Raw genomic sequence first — 25,792 nt, 5'->3', positions numbered from 1 at the left:
GTCGCTATAACCCTAACCATAACCTAAACACTAACCCTAAGCCTAACCCTAGCCTTAACCCTAACCCTAAATCACTTATTTGAAATGTTTGATTACACAACTAATACTATTATCACGCTGTACTTAAACCCAAAAACACGTAGCCTAGCCAACCGAATACACTATTCCGGCTCAAACCAAATGACATAAGACGTAAGTACAACTCCCGGGCCGACCGGGCATGAAACTAGTGAGTCCCATCCTTCCCCATCTCTCTCCCGACTATTTCCTGTCCTCTCTCTATAGGAAATGGCCAGGAGAACCCTCAATTAATGGCATGCATGCTATCCACACAAATGAAGTTCATTGGGCATTTCTCAAAACTCTAGTGTGTGCACTTCCAAATGTATCAGCCTAATTAGCCACGCCCAGTGATTGGGTACTCTTTGCTGAACTCTGCGGAGTATCCAATCACTGGGCGTGACTAATAAAGAGTATCCAATCACTGGGCATAATTAGGCTGATACACTTGGAAGTGCGCGCACTAGAGTTTTGAGAAATGCCCATTGTCATTACAGTTTTTCTCGGTTGCCTACACACAAGTTCTGGTACTTCACACACAATTCTCGGAACATCTCACCCATTTCCCAACTCCCCTAACCAATGTCACTGAACACTAAACACAATTCCTACTTAACACTCAAATTCCAGTTTTAAAACACACTCTTTTCACACCATTACACACAATTCTCTGGATTACACTCAATTTTCATAAAGAAAAACACTGGGTTTCTCATGGAACACACTGTCATTCACAACACTATATCAACTGCAATACTATGTTCACTTCCTCATCACATGTGCAAACTCTCTTCATACCGGTTTACAATCTGAAATCATCACCCCATAAGGACACACATTGCATGTCATATTGATGAAAAATGAGTGGATGCAAGGAGAAAACCCATTTGTTTAGTTTTTGAACTCAAAAATATGTTATACAAGACATAACTTTCATGTGGTTACCCAATATTTTACAATACAGTGCAATTACATTACATTAGTGCAATTTTTAAATATTTTTAAAAATATGTAAAATATATACACGTCTGTGTACTCCGAGTCTAAAAACAATATTTCAGTATTTTACTACAGAAAAATACCATCTTTAGTAAGTAGAACACTGAAGAAAATAAGTTTCTACTGTGTTTCAAGTTGAGTATAGAGTTTTTTTTTCATAGCAATAGGCTATACAGTAATGTAATGTTTTTTTTTGTACTGCCAAATAGGCAGTGGGGTTTATCTTTGTGTTGTTTTTGTGAAAAAGACATAAACATCTTTCTGTTTCTGTTTGTGTGTTGTGGGAATGAAGTTTTTCCAACTTATGTCACAGTATCCATGCAATCCAGAACAAAAAAAGCCCAAGTTACTGGGAGAAATTAGTTTTACCCTGTGCCCAACAGTGTTTTAATGGGTCTGCAAATGTGTATTGTAGTGACTGTCTGTGTGTGTCATTTGACGACAAAATGAGGTTTTTAGAAGAGAGTACATTGTTTTGAGACAAGACGTGCATTTTTCAGAGGTAGTGAAGAGTTTGGCACGTTGTGTGTGAGGTTTGGAGATTTGTGTGTAGAGTTTTGAGAATTCGAAGACCGATTCCGAAAATTGTGTGTAGGCAATCGAGAAAAACTGTAAGAGGGCACAGGAGTTGAGAACCACACCTACTAAGGCATACGTTGGGGATTGGCCTCTAAATTAATCATGATAAGAAAGTTTCAGAATTACTTAGACAGAAAGGTCATCCATTTTCTAGGGTCTTACAATGCAAACATCTAAGTCTGTAGGATAAAAAGCGTGATACATAAGGAAAATAATTTGTCATTGTGATTACATGTCAACCCACACTGCAAAGCATATGCAACATAAATGAGCTAGGCACTAAGGACCTCACAGGGGGAAGATGGTTGTAAATGAATGCATGTTGGTTTGAATATACTATTCTGTGGGCACCGTTCGGCTAATTTCACTGCCAAGCTACCTGTAATCACATACTAACAGTAACATTAATGATGAAGACCACTAGTGGGTTGTGGAGTATGTGCACTAATCAAATAATGAAAATTGATCCTTAATGTTATTGTTCTGTATTTTGACAGGTGGAACCGTGTTCAAGGTGAGACTCAAGCTCATTTCTATTAAAATAATCAGATAAAAATAAAAATCAATACATTTTTAACAATTAATTAAACATGTCTTGTGCATTACAAAGTACACAAATGCTGTCCATGATTGATTTTCAGGGTCAAAAGGGAGAACCAGGAGACGTCCCATACGTATGTATATTTTTTCATTTTGTACATATTACACACCAACACTTTGTATTTCTTTTTTGTAGATATTCATTTAACCACTTGTCTTATTATCTTTACTAACCCCTACAGGTGACAGGGATTAGAGGAAGACCAGGACCAATGGTGAGTTTGTCAACACAGATGTGATGTTATAGTGTTAATCAGAGGTGGGCAAACTCAGGCCAGGGGGCCACATGCGGCCTACTCAGCCATTTCATGTGACCCGCAGAGCCTTTACAAGAAAGGCAACTTTTAAATCCAAATTTATTTATTTTTTAAAATGGCCACCTGAAACAGGGGTCTTGTGAACCAAGTAGATTGGTGAGTTTGGTCAACACAGATGTGATGCTATACCGTATACCATCATATTCCAAGAGTATGACGTGCAGATATGTAGGCTGCTGTGCGAGGTGTGAAGTCTTTCACAACTACTGGACACTAGGTGGTAGCAAAATGACTCTGACCCGTTGATATGTATGACTTGGAGGATTTAGTATCCTAACTAGAGTTTACTTTGCTGTAAGTAACTTACTGTGTGAGCTGTGGGCTGAAAGATACTTTTATTCAACAATTAACCATCATATGACTTTGTTATCCTACTAATAGAATACACTAACAGCATGTGCACAACTGCTCTCAATCGCAGGTTAGCATAGTTAACACGTAGCTTAAAACCTGTTAAAGACTGCACCTTTTGTGTGATACTGACCTAGTTACAGAATATGTGGTGCTTAATGGTATTCACTCTGATGTTGCTGTGCTCTTTGGCATATAGGGACCTCCTGGAGCTTCTGGATTCAGAGGCGATCGCGGTGCCAAGGGCAGACCTGTGAGTACCTAAGGACTATACTGTGTAGGCTAAAGTGGGTTCTGGGCATTTAAAAAGATTGTGGAAGCCAAATGTGTATAAGACTTCAAAAAGGTTTATTAACCGTTTAACAGCACACAACATTAGCCTAAAGGCTGATGACTCTCTGACTAACTCACTTTGATCACTTCCTGTTCCTTTTTCAGTGTTCCAAAACATTCAACACAAAAGTTCACAACTCTCTTCTCGATCTTTTCTACACAAGAGTTTTCTTGTCCAAGTGTTACACTGTTATGAGAAAGTGAAAGTCAATGCGAAAGACAGAGACACAGGGCACATTATAGATCACACAGCACACCTCAGCATCTCCGTGCAAACAATAAAATCCATCTTCTGAACATGTAGGGTTACATAAGAGAGTGTGCAATCAAAAATATTAAAAGGATTCTGCCACTGTGCACATTCAGAGTTCATAATTTTGTAAACTCATCTTTTACTTTGATTTGTTAATCGCTACCCGCTGTCCATGCAGCACATGATACAGACGTACATCACCATTCGCTGTGTATGCCTGACAAAGATATTAGATGAATGTATTGTTGTTACTAATCAGAGAGCGTATGGTTGCAGGGTCCAAGAGGCCCAGCAGGATTCGATGGGGAGCCAGGAATTCCAGGAAACCCAGGACAGCCCGGCCCACCCGGACATCCATCTCACCAAGGGGTAAGCAGCTCAGACATGCTGTATGTAGACCACATACAGTAGACTCCGCAGGGATGTCAAACTCAGGCCCGGGAGCCAAATCTGGCCCGGGGAGTCATTTTATTCGGCCTGCAAATCTCAAATGCGGATTACAGTTGAAATTTGGTGTGTCACAGGACTCTGAATGGTCCCAGGCTAATGAAATAGCTTACACTCTTCACAATATGTGCAGGCACATGAACTACTATATGTGATGCGCTCACAATTTTAGTTAAATAAAATAAAATAAAATAAACGAGTTCGCCCCACGACTTCGTTACAGATTTTGATTTTGGCCCATAGTCAATTTGCGTTTGATACCCCTTCTGTGGACACCCACTTGTCAATTCACCACTCAAGCACAAGCAGAAGACGCCATAAGCTTGATGCACCACAATACTATTTTTTTTGTTTCCCAGACTACACCATCACAACACAGTGTCTTATTAACGCACACCTACTCATAACACACAAGGCAGGTGTATACCAAAGCCAACAGTTCTGTCCAAGATTTGATCCAATCTTACATCATGTATTTCCTCATAACTTATACTGTATTTATTATTTACATAAATCTCCATTTGTAGGCTACACCATACATGTGTCTTTTCAATCTAAAAGTGCGTTGTGATGGTAATATTACTGTAAGCAGTGGTTGTCTCATTACACTACTATCTGTGGGGCCTCATCATTATGTCGTCATTAGTGGCTAAAATGATGTTTTCCTGTTTTCAGGGCCAGTTTTCCGCTAACATGGCTGGAGGGTTCGATGAGAAATCAGGAAACTTGGCGATGCTGCACGGATCACGGGTAAGCAGTAGGGGTCACTGTTATTTCACTAGTTTACCCTTGAGTGCTTGGCGTACAATATGCGTGAGTGGCATGCTGGCTGGCCTCGGTGCTGGGATGCTAAAGCGAAGATCATGCGGGATGAGATCCGCTTCCACCCCCCACTCTATAGGGGAATGTAGCTTGGTACTCTAGTGAATAGGAGGAGTAGGGGGAGGTGGTGGGACAATCTGGAAGGCCTTCGCACATCACAGGTGAAAGGAAAAGGAGGGATTTAAATGTCTGCGAAGGGGGGAGCAAGTAATGACAGCTGTCAATCTCTCACAGGCTTCCTCCCGTACCATGTTTATGTATAAACAACATTTTGTGACAAAGATAGAAAAGGTGTTGTTATGTTTGCACCTACAATATGTATCTCCTACAATGGCAGTCATATTTTGAATGTTCACAGCATTATATAGGCCTACGTAAAATAACATCTGTATTTTGGCTTTGCTTTTACTTTCTAATGCTATCAGAAATGTCCAGTTAATAATGCAATGCAACTGCAACTAGTGTTTTGTTCAAAGTATAGGCCTATCTTGGAGAACACCACCTCCGGATAGATGGATCTCGATACTGATAGTTGGATTGATCTAATTCCACATATCAGCCAACCATTTACTGGTCTATCTTTTGAAAATTATGACAATGGCAAGTGAAGTCCTTCATCTAGCCCAGAGGTGTGAAACTCAGGCCATGAGTTCATGAGGTCATGATCATGAGTTCGGCCTGTGACATCTAGTCTCGTAGCCTCTTACTGCAGCAGGGGTCGCCGGCGACCCTATTCACTTGCTGAGAATGCTTAACTACTTCATAACAACATTGCTGTGACATTACAGAGAGCCAAAGTGCTGCGCTAAGGGGTTAAGATAAGTCTAATACGACTTTGTTTTCTTGATTTCTCATAGGGGGAGGCCGGAGCCAGAGGACCCCCTGGGCCAAGCGGCATGCCAGTAAGTAACCTATCATCCGCTAACACTTTACTTGACACCTGTGGCATACGTGTGACATGAGAGTGTCATGAGAGTGTTGTAATGCAGTCATGGATGTGTCATAAACATTATGTTAATGTCATAAATATCAAGATCCGTTCAAAGACTGTTAATCATTTTCTGTGTCCTTAATCATCATGGTTGCGTGTAATCCATGTCAACTAACAGTGCAATGTTGGTAAACCTCCTTCTCGAATGGTCATACATACTCTGATGGCCAAGGCTATGTCTCTGGCCTTAGTTCACTTGCTAGCGCACCCCATGGCGAAGTTTGAAGAGAGGTTGCGGGTTGAAGCCCCCAGCTGAACTGTGCAGGATGATCTCAGTTACATGTGAACATCCTTGTTTTTCTTGTTCCGTTATTGTAATGAAAATTGGTTGTATGTTCCAGGGCTCTTCTGGACCTCAAGGAGCACCTGGTGATGTTGGTGACCCTGGACCTATGGTATTTCAATCTTCTTCTTCTTTCTCTTTCTCTTTCTCTTCATCATCATCATTATCTTCTTCTTTCTTCTTCTTCTTCTTCTTCTTCTTCTTCTTCTTCTTCTTCTTCTTCTTCTTCTTCTTCTTCTTCTTCTTCTTCTTCTTCTTCTTCTAGCCTATATAACTATTCTATGCTGCAAATGAATAGTGTACTGTATATGCAATCTCATCATCATCAAAGCAAAACATGACTAGAAATGCTCTCAGAGAGTGCAGACCTCTGCCAAGGAAGCTGTTTGATATAACATTTGACACCCTATTTTTTAAAGTCTTTCTGCCTTCTTTTTGTGGAGTTAGAAACGGCAAAATTCACCCTATCCCAAAATCCTGATTCCGAACTGTGATCCGGATCACCATCAAAATTTGATCACTTGTTCCTTTTGTCATTTCCAACAACTCCACAAAGTTTTATCCAAATCCGTTCAGAACATTTTGAGTTATGCTGCTGACAGACAAACAAACAAACGGATAGACAAACCATGTCCTTCAGTACTATAACCTACACAGTTCATGTTCCTGTATTCATTTAATGCTCAGAGAGTAGGACCAACACTCTCTAGGTGTTAGAATTAACTCTGAAAAATCTACTGTGTGCATACATGAACATGTGTATTTGCTACTGTATGTATTCTGTATGTGCTGTATGTACTGTATGTATTCTGTATGTATTCTTTGCTAAGTCTTCTTCTTTACTCTGTGTGTAGGACAATGATATCAGTGTTGCAACTGTACACTGTGCTTTACCCTATTCTTGCTTAAATTTCTCCTTGTAAGTCGCTTTGGCCAAAGGCGTCTGCTAAATGCTATGTAATGTAATGTAATGTAATGTAATGTAATGTAATAACTGTGTTATAGGGAAACTCTGGATCAAGAGGACCAGAGGGCCCACCTGGAAAGCCTGGAGAGGATGTAAGCCAATCATTTAAAAAAAACAAAAAACGGGCAAAACGGTACGTCCGATGCGAAATTCCCACAGTTCACTAAATGGACAGGAAGTTTATGGTGTTTTCCTTTTTTCTAGGGTGAGGCAGGCACACCAGGAAAGGCAGGAGATGTTGGATTCCCAGGGTCAGCTGTAAGTATCCGTATAAGAAGCACTACTGTCAGTTAATATATAAATGTACAAAGTAGGTTAAGTTATGTGTATACCGTGTGTGTGTGTGTGTGTGTGTTTTCATTTGTGTGTGTATATTTGTGTGTGTCTGTATGTGTGCGTGTGTGTGCGTGTGTGTGTGCATGTGTGTGTGTGTGTGTGTGTGTGTGTGTGTGTGTGTGTGTGTGTGTGTGTGTGTGTGTGTGTGTGTGTGTGTGTTTGTTTGACTCTGACACTAACATTTAGGATGCACCCTTAAGCCTAACTGTGTGTGTGTGTGTGTGTGTGTGTGTGTGTGTGTGTGTGTGTGTGTGTGTGTGTGTGCGTGTGCGTGTGCGTGTGCGTGTGCGTGTGCGTGTGTGTGTGTGTGTGCGAGCGAGCGTGCGAGCGAGCGTATGTTTTTATGTGTATTTTTTGTTGGTGTGTTCATATGCATGTACTAATGGCATATTCCAGCTTTACATATCGTAACTGATGTCAAATGTCTGCTATGCTAGGGATCCAGAGGTTTCCCAGGCACACCTGGACCCCCAGGTCTTAAAGGACACAGAGTAAGTATACCTGCCATTGTGCAGTTTTCACTGGCAGCCTTTCAAATCATTCAGCTTACTGTAATTCATCAAGACCCCATTTACATCTAAAGTGTTTTTAGAGGAGAAACCCTGACCTACCCTGTCAGTCTCTCTACTATTTTTCTCCTTTTGTCGGTGGAGATAGCAGGTCGCTGAATATTTTGTCTGATATTGCAGGGTCATCAAGGCCCAGGTGGTATGAAGGGAGAGCGTGGTACAGTCGGATCGAAGGTATGTGCTTCCAGACTTAAAAAATGTAAATAAATAAATAAATGAATAAAATAGATAGGCCTACATGGAATGTCCTTTGAGGGTATTGTTGTGAGTCAGGTTAGCCAAAGCATCTGTTTTTGCCCAGTGTGTCCCCTTGCAAAGATCTTCACATTGCATGCAAACACTCATTAAAGTAACCGTTCTATGATGGCCACAACAAATCCTGTGGTTTGTACTATCATAACAGCTCATTTTGATCCCTTCCTTTAGGGAGACATGGGCTCAACAGGACAGATGGGAGCACCTGGCCCTATGGTAAGACCCGATAACTTAACAATTCTCAATTGTGAAAAATAATTTGAGTTGAGTTACACGGTTTCTGCTGAACAGCTAAGATATTGAATATTTTGTCATTACCGTGTTTGCCGCAGAACATGTATTAGTCAAGGTGGATAGGGGGTTAGCCGTATCAGGGTGACTGTGACTATCATCAATTTCATACAGTTTTATAAGAGTTATGATGAGAAACCCCCAGACATCAAGGTGGCCACCTTAACTCTAAAGTGCTGGGGGAAACCTGGCATTAACCTGGCATTTGTAATGAACTATTCACAAGTCACACATATTTTTTAGGTATTACATTAGATTTACTAGATTTATTAGCCATTTTGCCACGCTTGTTTACATTCATTGTAATTTCGTTTGTACATGTAGGGCTATTTTTTTTTGCTAAGATCCATTTATCACTCGTCTTGCACGTTCAAGTTCACAGTACATGTACACCCAAAAGAATGCCATTTTTTCTGTGTATTCATAATTTGGTCAAAATATGACAGATCCTGTAATGGTTTCAGTAATTATCTAAGACAAACAATGTTTAGGGCAGCCGTGGCCTAGACGTTAAGGACATGGGTTCGAATCCCACCCTTACCTCTCCCTACACCCATATCCATGGCTGAAGTGCCCTTAAGCAAGGCACCCAACCCCACATTAGCCTACTCCAAGGACTGTAAACCCATACCCTGCAAATAACCGTAAGTCACTTTGAATAAAAGTGTAATGTAATGTAATGTATTGTAATGTGATGTAATGTAATGTAATATTTCTGTGCAGGGACCCAGGGGAATGCCAGGAGAGAGAGGACGTTCTGGAGGAAGCGGATTGCCTGTAGGTGTCACATAAACAAGCACATCCCCTATTTTAGCCCTTACATCACATGATTTCACCAAAAAGAGTTTTGCTTGAATTCATCCCAATTCATTACTTATGCAGTATACAGACGATTCACATATGGTTTTCTTTCTTTTTTTTTTTTGCTGTTGCCATTGTAGGGAAGTCGGGGAGTTATCGGAAACCCAGGAAAGCCTGGTCCAATGGTAAGAGACGTTTCTTTATTAATTCCTTATAACATTATACCAAGATGTCATTGCACTTTTTGAAAATGATTTTCGTATTTTTGTACCATCACATTTTGTTGGACTAGAAGTACAGAAATGACAAAGGAAAGAGGGGTCTAAAAAATGTTACTGCACATGGGCCATATGTTTTGCCATGATACAATGAAGGCCTACAGACACAATGTCAAAAGGATATTGTCCAAATTCTTGACAGATCCTATAGGATCCCAACTTGTAGGTACAGTGTGAAATACTGCCACCCCATGGCAAAACATGAAAACAGATGACGCTGCAAAGGAGAGATGGCAATCGTTTGTTTAAACGTTCAAGCAACAAGCACTAACATCAGCATATTGCAATGATATTTAGGCACACCATCATGTCGAGGACATATAAGTCCAATATAAAGGACATATAAGTTAAATGACACAAACTGATTATTATCCCTTTACTGTATAAGTTTGTGTTACAGTCTGGGCTAGATTTATTTTTAAGAACTGGTGCACATTTTTGCTGTACAGTGCTGTACAGACAGCAACTTCATTTCTAGCAGACATAGTTCAGAATGTTATCGTCTTTTAACCCCTTAGCGCAGCACTATGGCTTTCTGTAATGTCATAGCAATGTTGTTATGAAGTAGTTAAGCATTTTCAGCAAGTGAATAGGGTCGCCGGCGACCCCAGCTGCAGTAAGAGGCTACTTATAGTGCTTGTTACTGTTTTTCTACGTTGAGGTTCTTTGGTTCCATTTTGCATTAGATTGCTAGTTTTTCACCACCTGTTTTGTTTTGTTGATATAGGGGCCGTTGGGTCTTTCTGGTGCACCTGGATTTCCAGGACAGCCAGGAATGAAGGTGAGTGGATATGAAATGAGTTTTGAAACAATGACAAATTTTGAGGAAGCAAAATTGATCACTTTTCATTTTGCGTGATTTCATGTAGCTAAAGAATGAATACTGTTAGTAGAGTAAATATATTATAAATATGTAGTAAATATGTATTAATAACAAACACACTATAGTTCCAATTCACTGTTTTAGAAATTGCATAGGCCTTTTTAAAATCACAGTACAGACTTGATATAATTGCACTTCCGCTGTGAGTCTGCAGATCTGGAACGGATTGTGTACAATCTAATTAAAATGACCTTCATTTCCCCTCAGGGTCAAGCTGGTTCCACTGGCGTAAGAGGGCCTGAGGGACCACAGGGCCAGAGGGGGGAGACTGGAAACCAAGGCAGAGCTGGACCCACTGGCCTTCAGGTTTGTAAATACCTGTCTACTACTTGTTTGTAGATTATAGGTACTAGACACTACTACTTACTCACTCTAATGATACAACTTCCCAGTTTAGGCATATGTACTGTATACCTCAATAATACATGTGTCATTGGTAATCTTGCAATTTTACTTTGTTTTGTTTTTAGGGTCCCGGAGGACAAGATGGAGGCCCTGGTGCCAAGGGTCCTGTGGTACGTACAAATGGGCAATCACAAGCTATCCACCCGGACACCACTTTGGGAATTTCCAGTCAAAAACAACACTGACTTACACTTACACTGAACCAGTGGTGAAACCTTGTATATAAACGTTCTTCCATTGGATGCATGCATCTTAATTGTCTAACAGTCTTCCTCTTCCACAGGGAAATGCAGGTCCACAAGGTCCTAATGGTCTCCTGGGCCCTGCTGGCCCACCTGGCCCACAGGGAAGCACAGGACAGCCTGGCATCAAGGGCACAAGGGTATGGCAACCAGTACTTCGCTTTTACATTAAAAAAAATCAAGCCTGCCTTTTATCTTAGTGATCTCTACTAAGAATGAATGTGCTATGCATCAGATTGGTTAAAATGGCAGCGGTGCTTCGGTTTCGGGCTTTGATAGTTCACTGAAAATGTGACAACTGGTCTTATGACTCCGGCCCACCATGTGAGCTGGTAGTTAATCGTCATGAGTGTATAATTCCAGCATTTAATAGTTGTAAAAGGTATAGCTGCTAGGTGTTACTGTAGGCCTACTGACTCGTGGCGCCACAGTCTGTTCGCAATATATTCTGGAAAATTGCCCCTTCCGTTACATCAGACATATGACTTTTGTAAAGTTATCAGTTTATTTTGAACTGCTGGGAACCCCAAAATCTTGTCAACACAATTGATCGAAATGGAAATAGCAACAAGGCTTTCAACACAGCTTGTGGGCCGATGTGGCGCCATATTACACTGCGCAACACTGTTGCTCGCAGGCAGTAAAAGGCAATCTAGCACAAAACAAAGGCATCAAAGCAGATGTTGTTGAGATACTGGTACTTGTTTGCATACTTAGCATGCAGTTAAGAGTCAGGAGGAAGAAATGGACTTAGAATGGTGTTGTTGTGTAAGACATGCTGGATCCATTCTGTTGTCTTGTATCAGAGTTTATCACCTCCTAATGTTGCAGGCCTGTGGGTTTTTTGTGATGAATGAAGAGGCAAAGTGAGCGTGAAGGCATACAGGCAGACAAGCAGTGAAACTTTCCACAGTTGTCCGCTTGCCACTCAGCTGACTGACCAGGGATGTGTTTCTCAACAGCACCATTGCTAACTAAGTTTGCAACTTGGTTGATTGGCAGCCTACTAAGTTGCTAACTGGAGTGTGTTTCTCGTAAGCGTCATTGCTAATCAAGTGAGCAACGTAGGCCTACTTGAAAAGCATTTTTCCATTGCATTTCCATTTTCCAACGCCAACTATACTTTCAAGAAACAGGATCATGGTTAGCAACTAATGATGCTTTTTGAGGAATGGGGAGCAGGTGGTTTAGAGTATATGTTAACTGCAGAGGTGTCAATCCCGGGTTCAGAAAGTAAAAACCCTGCCACAAATTGGATCCAACCATCTCCGAATCACCTGATAATTGAACACTCAAGACCAGCTGCTTATTAGAGTCACCTGTGTTGGAAGGAAACTGTGGCAGGGTTTTTACTTTCTGGACCAGGAATTGACACCTATGGCTAACTGCATGGATGAAATCCTCAGGGAGACATGCATTTAATAATAAAAACAAGTTCATCTCTGCTTTGTAATAGGTTTTCCATGTAACTTAACTATGAAATATACACTATGAAATGCCCAAAACAGTAAAAAGTGGAGTTATATCCGCTAAATCAGCTATTGCGAAAAGATAATAATGTGGCAATGTTGTTGACTTGCAATAGGCTAGCTGTAGGTGGATGTTTTGCTTTCTTCATTCTAGAGTCATGGAATTTTGTACAATGTAGTGTTAATCTTTGGCCTTTTACCCTTTCTGGGTGATAATTGTTCATATGAAAGTGGGTAGCATTATTAGCATTACAAGTAATGCTAATTCTTCTATGTCTGAAAGAACAAGCTGTTATATTTGAATGCTAATGTTCTCAGGCTAACACAGAGCAACATGAGCTTGCAGTAGTTGGCATAGGAATATAGGCTTTGCTTGAAGGATGTGCCGTAAAGATGCATGCAGTATGAATTTTCGGGATTTGACATTTTTCAGATGTCACTTACTCTGTTGTTTGTTTCCAGGGAGATCTTGGTGTTGCAGGATACAAAGGAGAGTCAGGACCCAAAGGAGAACCTGTGAGTAGCTAAATGCAATTACATGTGAAGTATAATGTAGACCTTGTGTCATTTCAAACATTTTACAGGCTTATTTTTATATTGTGAAATTGAATCGATTAAATTGGGAAGCCATCCCCTTTTTACGATACATATCCACCACTAAGTATGACGTCTGCTCTAATCCACAACGTATGCACCTTACAGGGACCTCAAGGTGCCCAGGGAGTCCTCGGTCCTCAGGGAGAGGAAGGAAAGAGGGGACCTCGAGGAGACTCTGGGTCGGTAGGCCCACAGGGAGCTCCTGGTGAGAGAGTGAGTTCAGTCAACATTGTACATATTTCAGCAATGTATACATTTCACAATAACTGGTCCTGTGTGTGTGGCAGTGTGTGCATAAAAGATTACGACGAAACACCTACGAAATATGATCCCCTCCATGGTTGACAGGCATACAGTTGGTTCTTTATTGCTAATCTGTTGCTATTGACATAGGGTGCTCCTGGCAACAGAGGATTCCCAGGCGCTGACGGATTAGCTGGCCCCAAGGTATGTACACACGCACACGCGTTGCATCTGATGATTACCTGTTGAGCAACATGGCACTGTTTCAATAAAAAAAATAATGTGTCATTCCCACCCACTCCTAGGGAGCACAAGGTGACCGTGGAATCGCAGGAATCTTAGGACCAAAGGGCTCTGGGGGTGATCCAGGACGCACTGGAGAGCCCGGTCTTCCTGGAGCAAGGGTAATCTACACAATATCTTACTCTTTTCTTTTTAAAATATATTTTTGGGCTTTTACCTTTTGCCGTAGGCCGGGCTTTATCGGCAGGGCAGTGTAAGAGAGTTACAGGAAAGTCATGAGTGAGTAAGATGGGGAAGGATTTGGAAATGCCCTCAGACCAGACTCGAACCTGGGTCCAATGATTAATAGTATGGGGTCTTAGTTACTGGTTCCTTAGTTACTGGTTCCTTATTTTTTTTTGTCTGAGATACAAGAAATAAATCAGTTATATTATCAACAACAAAGACATAATGAAGATCACACAATCTTTTCCTAGGGTTTGACTGGAACACCTGGAGTCCAGGGAGCTGAGGGGAAACCAGGACCACTGGTATGTAACCCATTCTATTAACTGTTTCAAAGTCATCAATATCTTGAGTCAAACAGCATGATATTGGTAATACTTACACAGTAATACTGTATATAAAACTGTTATAACATACCTAATATGCGTATATTGTTAAACAACAAATGTCTTTTTTTCTCTTTCTGCAGGGTGCCCCTGGTGAGGATGGTCGGCCAGGGCCAGCTGGGTCTGTTGGAACCAGAGGCCCACCAGGAACAATGGGACTGCCTGGGCCTAAAGGCTTCAGTGTGCGTTTTCACAACAGAGGTCCAATCTTTTTAATTACCTGGTTGATTTGTTGTGCCACCTCTTTAGACTTACAATTTCATCTCTATTTCTGCAGGGAGATCCGGGGAAAACAGGACAGCAAGGTTCTGGTGGAGTCCCTGGGCAAAGAGTAAGTCTCAAGACCAGCGATAGTCAATTCAACACTCTGAGACTTGATATTATCAAGGATTTTGCTTTGAGTCTCCATGATCCATGATGATTGCTATGTTTGGAGTCATTTCATACTGACAAGGATTTCTGCTTTGTTTTCTATATATGAGTCAGTCTTTGTTGTTGGCCATGTTGTGATTAATGGTGCTGTCACGTTATTCATAATGGTGCTTTGTTTTAGGGTCCTCCTGGTAAAGATGGTGAAGAAGGACCAGCTGGCCCACCAGGCCCTGCTGTAAGTATCTAAATATTTGCATTCAAGGACCCTTGTTGCTCATTAGGGCCTTGGTAGGATCCAAGAAGTTTAGCTGTAAGCAAGCAGCTGTACTTCCTCTCGGAGGTTGACAGACATTTCGTCCCTTGTATGAAGAACTTACGCAGTTTGCCGCGTAAAGTTGTCTGGTTGACATCAATCAGACAACTGATGAGGCTCTTCAGATGAGGAGGAAAACATACTTCAAGCTCCAATAAAAAGTTCAATTGGGTACGACTATACTCTTGTAACACGATGAATGAAAATGAGATGAATAAAAATGAAGACCTTCGGAGACATATGGCCTTGTTAGTACATTTGATCTCACTATGTTTTATTGGGAATGCAGTAGGAATACAATAAAGAAATGTTTTTGTGTTGTTATCAGTTTCCTCAGTTGCAATCCTGATCATTTATTTTTCAGGGCCCCGCCGGAGAAAGAGGAGAGCAGGGACCTCCTGGCATGCATGGCTTTGAGGTCAGATCTCTAATCCATCCTCCCATTCAATACATTACAATACAGAGCTACTCTACCAAGGTGTATCGTTGTATACACATACAGTGGTAAGTGCAAATAGGGGGCAGCAGAGTGATTGTCCTTATGGTATGTCTAATAGGGAAATCCTGGACCATCAGGGGCACCAGGAGAGGCAGGAAAGCCGGGTGATGTGGTAAGAAATGGCCACATTTTAACATAAAACTTTCAATTGCCAACACAACTTAGTCATTGCTTGTCTTAATGCTGGTGCATAAATGTGTCATTGATAGGGTATTCCTGGAGAAATCGGTCCCGTTGGTGCCCTTGGGCCAAGAGTAAGTTTGATTTTGATTGAATAACTTTGAAGTTTGATCTGCTTTCCAATGTGAAGTTATTGATTGCCTGATTTTGAGAGTGCATCATAGTATGTATGGTCTGCTAACTAGGGAGAGCGTGGAACTCCTGGAGAGAGAGGTGATCTGGGAAATCCAGGATTGGCAGGACCTAAGGGTATCCCTGGAGCACCAGGACCTGACGGGGCGAAGGTACAGTAACATCCCTCGGCTAATGCAGGAAGGCTTAAATACACTAGTAGTGTGACAGAAATAATTGATTTATCATTCATTATTCCTTCACTCACTCCTCCACTATGTCTTTTTTCATTCCACAGGGTAGCCCGGGACCCCCAGGGGCTCTTGGTGACCTTGGGCCTCCTGGTCTGCAGGGAATGCCAGGAGAGCGTGGTATCTCTGGGCCTCCTGGACCTAAAGGGGACCGGGTATGTACAGTAGGACCTGAACTATAAGGCCTCGGCCATGTGTTACAGCTAATATTAACTCTGTGTAAAAACGTAGCCTTATATTGTGCAGTGTTTCGTCAGTGGCACACTGTGGTATTTATTTCAGAAACTACCACCACAGTGTACTACACAGCTATGACACTACACAATACAATTTTTTATAAAATTCTTTGTGTTCGAATTTTAGGGAGCCCTGGGTGAGAAAGGATCTGAAGGAACACCTGGAAATGATGGTGCACGAGTAAGTCATTTTCATCTTCTATCTTTCATTGAGAGACAAAGAAGATTTGTGTTAGAGATATGGGTTGTATACAATTTTTTGTTGCAGCTGGCTTTGATAAAACATCGTGATAACTTTTTGTAAGACATGTAAGATAATTGCTTAAACCGACAGTGGTCAAACTGCTTCAGCATTCCACAGTTTATGTGGTGTGTCTCAAGGGAACTTGTCAAAGTATGCTAAACTAATTAACCAAAAAAAATATATCAATTGTCTTTCTTGAAAAATCTTTGTGACAAAACTAAAAGTAAAAACAAAATGGCTTTGTCTTGCCCACATGATATCTTGGAAAGCGTTAGACTCTCTTTCTCTCTTGGCAAACATGTTGAGATGACAAGTTGGAAGTGCATTCGCTTCAACCACATCAATGGGACAAGGATGTACTGTGTTTACAAAGTCTCAGCTGTTCGTTGCTAAATTCCATGCCTTCGTCCAAATGGATCGTGGGCAATTCCTCATAAATGTTTATCTCATTGTGCGAATGTGTTCACACCATGAAGCAGGGCATGTGGTGGCACGTTTTGGCCCTGCATTTCAGATGTCTCTGCTTAAGTCACTGGCAGATGCACCTAAAGCGATGTTGCAACGTGTTTATTTATTTCATTTTATTTTGTGATAGGGACTTCCTGGTCCTGTTGGACCTTTAGGACCTGCTGGCCCAAGTGGTGAGAAGGTAAACAGCTTTATGATTCCACTGTTTTTCTTACATTTTGATTGTATGGTTAGCTAATGTTTTCAAACACAGACATATGTATGGTTTGAAAGATGATTGAAAGGTACTTTAATATGCAATGTAGAAATGTAAACCGTATATCGAAAATGTGATCTAACAGGGATTGTTAACTTCACTTTTTCTCAGGGAGAGTCCGGTCCAAAGGGCCCACCCGGACCACCAGGATCAAGAGCAATGCCCGTGAGTAATTATTCAAAGCTGTTGCCAGGGAAATATTATCTCATTTCAAATGTGTACACGTATGTTAATCTTAATATGTTAATACTAAAGTCCAATTTCCTCCCAAGGGATCCCCTGGAGAGCCTGGGCCAATCGGCGCTGTTGGATTTGCGGGACCACCTGTAAGTAAACCTACACTCTGCAAGCTTAAAATTTGATCGCTGTTGCGATCTTGCCATCAGTGATGCCATATGCATATCTCTCCATGATGATTACTGGTACTATTTGTTTATGCTGTAGATAATGCACACTGTTCCACCAGTGGAACGTTGTAATAGTCCTAGAAAAGTCAAATTGAAAGTCATTACTACACTTCTATGACATAACACAGGGCCTTAAGTAACGCATTACGACTTGGTCATTGCTATTCTGGTAACAGCCACTTTATAACAATGTGTCTTAACGGGTTAACTGACCACTGCTGTTGCTGGCCTATTTACAGGGTCCTGATGGCCAGCCTGGAGTGAAGGGAGAGCCAGGAGAGCCCGGTCAGAAGGGAGATGCTGGGTCACCTGGCCCTCCAGGATTGGCAGGAGGACATGGTGCTAACGTGAGTATTGATTGACATAAATTGTTGTTTGTCAAGTTATATACTTACTATATTGTTTTTTTATAGTATGTCTGTAAACTCAATAGATGTGCATGTATGTGTTTCTGTAGGGACCTCCTGGAATTGCTGGACCAAAGGGTGGCAGAGGGACGCAGGGAGCTCCGGTAAGTTTTTTAGCATTTGGCTTTTTTGGAATTCCAGCCATAAGCACATGGTTTGTAGACTTACATCGAATAGGCAAACCTAACTTTCAGTGTGTGTTTTGTTCTGCACTAGGGACCAACTGGTTTCCCCGGATCTGCTGGACGTGTTGGCCCACCAGGTCCACCCGTGAGTTATCCATTCAAATAGTGTTCCGCTCCATTCCGTTATTGATGCCGAGTTCAGTTATTTTTTCAATACCAATTGTTGTAATGGCAATGACAATGTTGTAATGCGTTAGAGTCCCTCCTATGCGTAAAGGCACAGGAACCATGATATGTGGTTGTCTTGAGAAACCATCAGCAGACATGGTATGGTAAAGACAGTCACGTGAGGGGTCAAGAAAGGAGGGTGAGGGGTCAAAACTGAAGGGAGTAGAAGAGGGACACAGTGTTTGGACACAGAGAAGCAACTTCCTTGTTGGTACTTAACCTTAAGTTTATGATGTTTCTGTTTCTGTATGTCTATATGTCTGGAACTACTGCCTGACTTGTATATGATGTGTATGCTGTGAGGGATGATTGGAGAGGGGTAGATGAAACGATCTGTATGTATGTGTTTTTGTCTATTTGTGTTTTTATTCAGTGAGACCATAGACACATTTTGACAATTAAGTCTATTCTATTCTATTCTATTCTATTCTATTCTATTCTATTCTATTCTATTCTATTCTATTCTATTCTATTTGTCAGGGCCCCCTTGGACCAGCTGGGCCTATTGGCTTGCCTGGCAAAGAGGGACCACCTGGCTTACGTGGAGACCACGGACCTCCTGGACGGCAGGGTGAGAGGGGACAAGCTGGTCCTGCTGGTAGCGCCGGAGACAAAGGAGATGGTGGCGAGGATGGACCCACGGTAAGTACTGTACTCTATTGAGGTCATAAGACTTATGTTGTAAGGAACTGGGTTTTTGGGACTTCAATTTCTTTGGGGAGGTAGATCGTTTTGACTGATGAATGAAGGACCAGGCTGAACGATAATCTTCACATAGTGCATTGATGGCTTCCAGGCAGAAAGAGGGCCTTAACCTTGCTGACGTGCTAAAACATTCAGATGGTTTGCCTGACTGGAGATCGTTCTGTTTTCCAGGGCCCTGACGGACCACCAGGCCCTGCTGGTACAACAGGACAAAGGGGAATTGTGGGTCTTCCTGGTCAAAGAGGAGAGCGTGGAATGAACGGTCTTCCAGGCCCAGCGGTACGTATCAGTGCATATACAATCATTAGACCCAGAGGCACATCTTGTCACCAGGCTAGGCAGGCAGCTGATTGGGGCCTCCAAGTCTATAGATGCACACAGCATAACAGCTAAGACTTTAAACTGCAGTAGTGGCGACTTGTTGCGAATGTTCATTCTTGTGAATTTTTGCTTGGGGCCCCCACTTACTGTACTCTAGAACAGTGTTTCTCAACCTTTTTTTAGGCGAGGCACCCTTTCAATTCATGACAAATTTCAAGGCACCCCAAACCAACAAGCCGTAACATGGCATCGCATCCGATACCACAAAAGCTTAGAAAAGTAACACATTTGGAGACGTCACACAACCTACATTCAAAGTTGCAGCTGACTGGGGCGAGCTATATTTACGTTATTGTGCGTAAATGGCAGATGAAAGATTCCACTGACTAGCATTAACGTATCAATTTAGACAAATATGTATCATATTACATAATTTATTTATCAGTCACGTTTCCGTGGCACCCCTGAGGGGGGCCCGCGGCACCCCAGGGTGCCCCGGCACCCCTGTTGAGAAACACTGCTCTAGAATCGCCTCTGATTAGACCTTACACTGCAAATATACTACCCATCCCAATTTACACAAAACATTTAAATTGGACCATTTTCTTTGCTGGTGTATTTTTAGGGTCCTCCCGGAAAACAAGGATCTCCTGGTGCCTCAGGTGACAAAGGACCCCCTGGATCAGTGGGCGTACCAGGAGCGAATGGACCTCGTGGAGACCCTGGACCCCAAGTGAGTTCACATAAGACTCACATGACTTTTCCAGCTTTACTGATAATATAATGTGGTGAACTTTTGGTTTGCGTTCACAACGGAGACGTGGTAGAAATGGATGGAGGGCACATTTATATGTCAGTTAGTTTGGAGCTGGAACATATCACTTACAGGTGGACATTAAAACTGTGACTGATCACTAAAATCAATCTACCAAAACAGGGTGTCCCAGGCGCTGATGGTCCACCAGGAAAGGATGGAGTCCTTGGTCAGAGGGTGAGTTTGTTGTCAACACAAATCTGACGTCAATATAGTTGAAGCCAAGCATGCTTGGCTCTGCATTTAATCATGCATCTAATCCAATCTGATGTTTGTTTGTTTGTTTGTTTCTTTGTTTGTTTGTTTCGTTCTTTCTTTCTTTCTTTCTTTGCAACAGGGAGATAGAGGAGATTTAGGTCCCGAAGGTCTGCTCGGACCACAGGGTGCTCCTGGTTCTCCCGGCCCCGTTGGTCAACCCGGCGGCCCTGGCAGGAGAGGAGAGCCTGTATGTATGCCCCAGCTGATCTCATGTGTCTCACTGTTTTATCAACAATGGTGTAAACAATCTGTTCCTGTTCTTTTGCGGATTGTTGTTTTGATGGCTTTAATTGGCTTAATATGTATTGACTTAATCATAATGAGTTGACGATGTACACTTTACATTACATCTGTCCGCTTCTATGTGGAAGAACAATATTTAACAGTTATAATCATAAATTCAATGACATACGTAGTGGTTTCCTGTACATGGCACAAGTGTTAACCGTAGTTTTTTTCTTAACAGGGCTCAAAGGGTCCCGTGGGTCCTCTTGGATCAGCTGGAAAGAGAGGCCTTGTCGTAAGTTTTTATTACATACTACTAATTTGCTTCGAATTTATGCTTTGTATCTCTTCTGTGCTGTTCCACATTACTGCGTGCCAAAACATTGGTGAGCAATACTGTTGAGCAAGATCACGCACACAAGGTAATGAATTATGTTGACTTTTCAGGGACCACAAGGACCCAGAGGGGATAAAGGAGACCTCGGAGATCGTGGAGAGAGAGGTCAGAAGGGCCACAGAGGCTTCACCGGTTTACAGGGTCTCCCTGGACCTCCGGTAAGGAAAATGATTTTTGCAGCTGTTTCCAGCAACCTTGTAATTACCATGATTTGGATATAAGCACAAAATAACGCAAAAGTATTTAAAACACAGTGTACGTCACTCCTTATTTTAAAAGGGCTCAACGGGAGACCAGGGAGGACCAGGAATTGTTGGACCAAATGGCCAGAGGGTGAGTGTTGCATACGTTAATAGGTTTGACAATGACTGCTTACAAATCATTGCATTTCGTTTACCACTCACACTCATAAGAGTAACATTAGTGTAAACACATTTGGACAATGTGTTTTAGGGACCTCCTGGGCCAGTGGGTCCATCTGGAAAAGAAGGCAACCTGGGTCTTCCCGGACCAATGGGACCGCCAGGAACCCGTGGAATTTCTGGAGAAATCGGACCAGAGGTTTGTCATCGCATGCATCTTCATCACTGTTTTCACCACCACGACTTACAGCACAGTACAAATCTGCTTCACAGCAAATACCCTTGAATGCTGAGTGCATGTTAAATTCTTGTACCGTGTGGTTATTATAGGGGATAAAAGGTATTGTGGGGTAGAGCGGTCTGGTGTTTGTACTGTATACAATATATACTTTGTATTTATATTGAGTGTTCACTGCGCATATCCAAAATAATTTAATTGAAAGAATTTCCAAATGACTTATGGCCATAAATGAATGCCATCTCTTTCAAGCTATGCATGCTACACTGTCATATACAGTATTACCAGAGGAGTGAAGTGGAAGTACTCCGTTGTAATTACAATACTACTACATAATCTTGCATAGTTACCTGTTATTCAACTATGCCTAATAAGGTAGATACACTGTAACAGTACTTCCGCTCTTACTCTATACATTACATTACATTACATTGCACTTAGCCAACGCTTTTATCCAAAGCGACTTACAGTTATTTACAGGGTATTGATTACAGTCCCTGGAGCTATGTGGGGGGTTAGCTGCCTTGCTTAAGGGCACTTCGGCCATGGCAGGAGGTGTAGGGAGAGGTAAGGGTGGGATTCGAACCTACAACCCTCTGATATTAAGAGCATCTACCTAACCATTATGCCACAGCTGTCCATATACACCTCTGTAGTATGGTTGTCCATGAGCTATTGATTGGTATCATCTGGGGGGGGACAAATGTTATTGATGTTTTTTTGGCAAGGTATATCCTCCACTACTAAAAAATCAAGTCCTGAGAGCAGTCCTGAGAGCTAAATTACTTTTTCAGCTCACAAAGTAATTACACCCGGTTCACTAAATTCTAGTATAAGTGGTATAACTGGCTCATGGTGGGGAGTGTTGTCCATGTTCTACCTGTAATGAAGAGAGCAGAGAGAGGATCTAAAGCACTCTGAAGAGAAGTTAAAAGTCCATGTCCCACTCAGAAAAAACAAGGACTTTTAGCTTCAGAGTGCCTCGGACCCTCTCTCTGCTGACAACCCACAGATGCAACTCTACCTCTCTCTCATTCTTTAACCTGTTAAGACACAGCGTTATAAAGTGGCTATTACCAGAATGGCAATGACCAAGTCGTAATGCATTACTAAAGGTCCTGTGTTATCTATCTCATAGTATTGTAGTACTATGGTAGTTAAATTTCAATGACTATTACAGCGAGCCACTGGAGGTACGGCGTGCATTAAGAGGATATTTAAAACCAGTCTATTATCTCCTCCACCAGGGACCTCCAGGAGACCCCGGTCCCCCCGGCCCACCAGGTCCCGCCGGCCGCCCCACCGCAGCCATGGACGACTTCTTCGGCGGGGGCGACTACGGTCCACCACCGCCTCCCGAGTTCAACGAGGACGAGGCTCTGCCCAACAGCAACAACTCTGAGGTCATCCATGCCGACCCTGGTGTCCAGGCCACCCTGAAGGCCCTCAGCAGCCAGATCGACAGCATGCGCAGCCCCGACGGCACCAAGAAGCACCCGGCCAGGACCTGCGAGGACCTGAGGCAGTGCTACCCCGACAAAAAGAGTGGTCAGTAGAACAAAAAATAAGAATACTAGTAGTATTACATAGTAGTATAGGGGCAGTCATGGGTAAGCGGTTAGGCCGTCAGACTTGTAGCCCAAAGGTTGCCAGTTCGACTCCCGACCCGCCAGGTTGGTGGGAGGGAGTAATTAACCAGTGCTCTCCCCCATCCCCCTCCATGACTGAGGTACCGTGAGCATGTTACCGTCACCGTCCCGCCGCACTTCTCCCTTGGGGCGCCATTGAGGGCTGCCCCTTGCACGGGTGAGGCATAAATGCAATTCCTTGTGTGCAGAGTTCACTTGTGTGCTGTGGACTGCTGTGTCACAATGACGAGGAGTTGGAGTATCCTAATTGGGCTTTCACTTTCATTACTAATAGTATTAGTACTACTACTAGTAGTAGTATTCATTATACTAGTAGTATTACTAATAGTATTACCAGAGATTATTTAAGTATAGAGATATGCCAATGTAATAGGTTGCTATGGGCACCTAACATGACCAGGTTCCGGTCTGCCTAAAGGGGCGTGTCATAATACTCCTAGCATTGAATAGAACAGTCCTTAGGTCTGCCTAGGTCTGCCTAAAGGGGGATCCCCCCCCCTTTGCAATAATTGAACCCGGAAAAAATGGGCCAATGGAACCTCTCTCTCTCTACTCTCTCTGGTATTACTCGTACTACTACTACTACTACTACTAATACTACTACTACTACTACTACTACTACTACTACTAGTATTCATTTAGTATAGTGTTTCTCAACGGGGGCTCAACGTTAGGGAGCCTTAGGGGGGCGTTGAGAAGGATACAGCTGAGAGGGGCAGTGCTCAGTTGGCATTTGGGTGCGATAGGCTGTTGTTTTTTAATACTAAAGGGGGCATTGGCAGGCTTATGATGAGGTCAAGGGGTTGTTGGGAGGTTTATTACGAGGTCAAGTAGGTGATTCTTCAAAAAAGGTTGAGAACCACAGATTTAGTAGAATACTAATTAGTGAGTAGAAGAGTAGTGCCTGCTATGGGGTGGTGTCATTGCCATGTAGTATGACAAAATGATTGACTGAAGGATTGTCGATTGGCATGGCGAATTTTATATGACACTCTTTTAGAGCTCTCTCAGAGGGACGCTCTTTTGGGTTATAGCAAAAATGTTGCTCATGTTCAGAAGAACCTTGTAAGTATGTAATGTGTAGAGCACAATGTCATTAAATGATTGGGGAGAGCCTTTGCAGTCACATACAGTACGTAGTAGTTTCTGTCATGAATCAAATGCTTGGATGTGGTTGTAGGTGAGTACTGGATCGATCCAAACCAGGGGAGTGCAGAGGATGCCATCAAGGTACAGTGCAACATGGACACGGGTGAGACGTGCATCGACGCCAATCCCACCAGCATACCTCGCAAGAACTGGTGGAGCAGCCCATCAAGTAAACCCGTCTGGTTTAGCAGCAACATGAATGGTGGAACCTATGTAAGTACAGTGCTTTAGTAAGGTTATTCAATGGCTTGCCATTGAGTGTTTTTTTTTTTTACTTGGACAGCAGAATCTCTTGTCAAGGAAGTCTTGAATAAGCCATGGGACGTCAGATTCTTGACAGATTTTTTGATGATCTCTTTTTATTTGTTTTGATGTATAACACTTAATCTAAATTAATGGTATGATTCCAATATTTACACACAGTTTATGTCCATGATACATAATTAAATTAAACATGATAGTTTAAATGAATGCCAATTAAGCAAATTGCCTATTTTGACCTAATGATTCCAAGTGATCTGATATCTCAAGCCAAACCAAATCCATCAATCATAATGAGATGTGCCTCTACTTGGTTGTGAGGGAAACACTTTGGATACTTGAAGAGGTGTCAAAAGTAAAAGCGAAGTAAATGTGTGGTGTAAGTACAACACAAGCACATTATATTACATAGATCATACACCAGTTAATCCGCTTGTACCTATTGAAGTAGATAGACTGTATTGTTACCGAAAAACAAAAAAACCTAACAGGAACTGTTTTAGGAAATCTGAGGTCCTGGGAAAAGCCCTGGACAATTGCCCGACCTGGCTCAATGCAAAAAAACGCCTATGACCACAAACTTGATCCAACCAGCGCAGAGGTAGCTGATCACAAGACAAGTGCACAGGTCTACAGGTTACTCAAATAAGTTATCTGTTTTAGAAGAAAACATTTTTTTTTCCCCTTTTCTATTACTTTTGACACCTCTGGATATTTGTAAGATTGCCCAAACTTGAAACATCCCAGAATTATTCCATATGCTTTCGAGTTTGCTTTATATACATTTGAATAGGTTTGATTGTTATTTTGTTTATTTTACAGTTCAACTATGGAAACAAGGACCAATCGGAGAACTCCATTAGAGTACAGATGACGTTCATTCGTCTCCTCTCCAAAGAGGCATCACAAACCATCACCTATCACTGCAAGAACAGCGTGGCCTACAAAGACGAGAAGACAGGAGACCTGAAGAAGGCGGTCATTCTCAAGTCATCGAATGACCTAGAGCTTAAAGCTGAGGGAAATAATCGGTTCAGATATATGGTCGTAGAGGACACCTGCTCAGTAAGTACAATGCAAACATTATCTAC

The 25,792-nt window shown here is 42.2% G+C and overlaps 1 protein-coding gene across 1 annotated transcript in view; it reads left to right on the top strand.

Annotated features, from left to right (window-relative positions):
* Positions 1–25,792, top strand: part of col5a2a (collagen, type V, alpha 2a) — a 56,134-nt gene that overhangs the window by 28,660 nt on the left and 1,682 nt on the right. The window contains exons 3-53 of the mRNA XM_063213220.1: positions 2,136–2,152; positions 2,280–2,312; positions 2,421–2,453; positions 3,106–3,159; positions 3,769–3,861; positions 4,615–4,689; positions 5,619–5,663; positions 6,094–6,147; positions 7,041–7,094; positions 7,207–7,260; positions 7,776–7,829; positions 8,028–8,081; positions 8,334–8,378; positions 9,177–9,230; positions 9,395–9,439; positions 10,260–10,313; positions 10,623–10,721; positions 10,886–10,930; positions 11,104–11,202; positions 12,994–13,047; positions 13,234–13,341; positions 13,522–13,575; positions 13,677–13,775; positions 14,091–14,144; positions 14,309–14,407; positions 14,503–14,556; positions 14,779–14,832; positions 15,275–15,328; positions 15,468–15,521; positions 15,619–15,663; positions 15,775–15,873; positions 15,999–16,106; positions 16,315–16,368; positions 17,027–17,080; positions 17,267–17,320; positions 17,428–17,481; positions 17,802–17,909; positions 18,020–18,073; positions 18,186–18,239; positions 18,803–18,964; positions 19,199–19,306; positions 19,974–20,081; positions 20,286–20,339; positions 20,500–20,607; positions 20,887–20,940; positions 21,093–21,200; positions 21,322–21,375; positions 21,496–21,603; positions 22,890–23,190; positions 24,472–24,653; positions 25,524–25,766. Coding sequence (XP_063069290.1) covers positions 2,136–2,152; positions 2,280–2,312; positions 2,421–2,453; positions 3,106–3,159; positions 3,769–3,861; positions 4,615–4,689; positions 5,619–5,663; positions 6,094–6,147; positions 7,041–7,094; positions 7,207–7,260; positions 7,776–7,829; positions 8,028–8,081; positions 8,334–8,378; positions 9,177–9,230; positions 9,395–9,439; positions 10,260–10,313; positions 10,623–10,721; positions 10,886–10,930; positions 11,104–11,202; positions 12,994–13,047; positions 13,234–13,341; positions 13,522–13,575; positions 13,677–13,775; positions 14,091–14,144; positions 14,309–14,407; positions 14,503–14,556; positions 14,779–14,832; positions 15,275–15,328; positions 15,468–15,521; positions 15,619–15,663; positions 15,775–15,873; positions 15,999–16,106; positions 16,315–16,368; positions 17,027–17,080; positions 17,267–17,320; positions 17,428–17,481; positions 17,802–17,909; positions 18,020–18,073; positions 18,186–18,239; positions 18,803–18,964; positions 19,199–19,306; positions 19,974–20,081; positions 20,286–20,339; positions 20,500–20,607; positions 20,887–20,940; positions 21,093–21,200; positions 21,322–21,375; positions 21,496–21,603; positions 22,890–23,190; positions 24,472–24,653; positions 25,524–25,766 — 4,019 coding nt within the window. The remainder of the gene's footprint in view (positions 1–2,135; positions 2,153–2,279; positions 2,313–2,420; positions 2,454–3,105; positions 3,160–3,768; positions 3,862–4,614; positions 4,690–5,618; positions 5,664–6,093; positions 6,148–7,040; positions 7,095–7,206; positions 7,261–7,775; positions 7,830–8,027; positions 8,082–8,333; positions 8,379–9,176; positions 9,231–9,394; positions 9,440–10,259; positions 10,314–10,622; positions 10,722–10,885; positions 10,931–11,103; positions 11,203–12,993; positions 13,048–13,233; positions 13,342–13,521; positions 13,576–13,676; positions 13,776–14,090; positions 14,145–14,308; positions 14,408–14,502; positions 14,557–14,778; positions 14,833–15,274; positions 15,329–15,467; positions 15,522–15,618; positions 15,664–15,774; positions 15,874–15,998; positions 16,107–16,314; positions 16,369–17,026; positions 17,081–17,266; positions 17,321–17,427; positions 17,482–17,801; positions 17,910–18,019; positions 18,074–18,185; positions 18,240–18,802; positions 18,965–19,198; positions 19,307–19,973; positions 20,082–20,285; positions 20,340–20,499; positions 20,608–20,886; positions 20,941–21,092; positions 21,201–21,321; positions 21,376–21,495; positions 21,604–22,889; positions 23,191–24,471; positions 24,654–25,523; positions 25,767–25,792) is intronic.

This window comes from Engraulis encrasicolus, chromosome 13 (genome assembly GCF_034702125.1).
Source record: "Engraulis encrasicolus isolate BLACKSEA-1 chromosome 13, IST_EnEncr_1.0, whole genome shotgun sequence".
NCBI lineage: Eukaryota > Metazoa > Chordata > Actinopteri > Clupeiformes > Engraulidae > Engraulis > Engraulis encrasicolus.
Note: the sequence above shows the minus strand (reverse complement) of the source record. Positions and strands in the feature narration are given on the sequence as shown.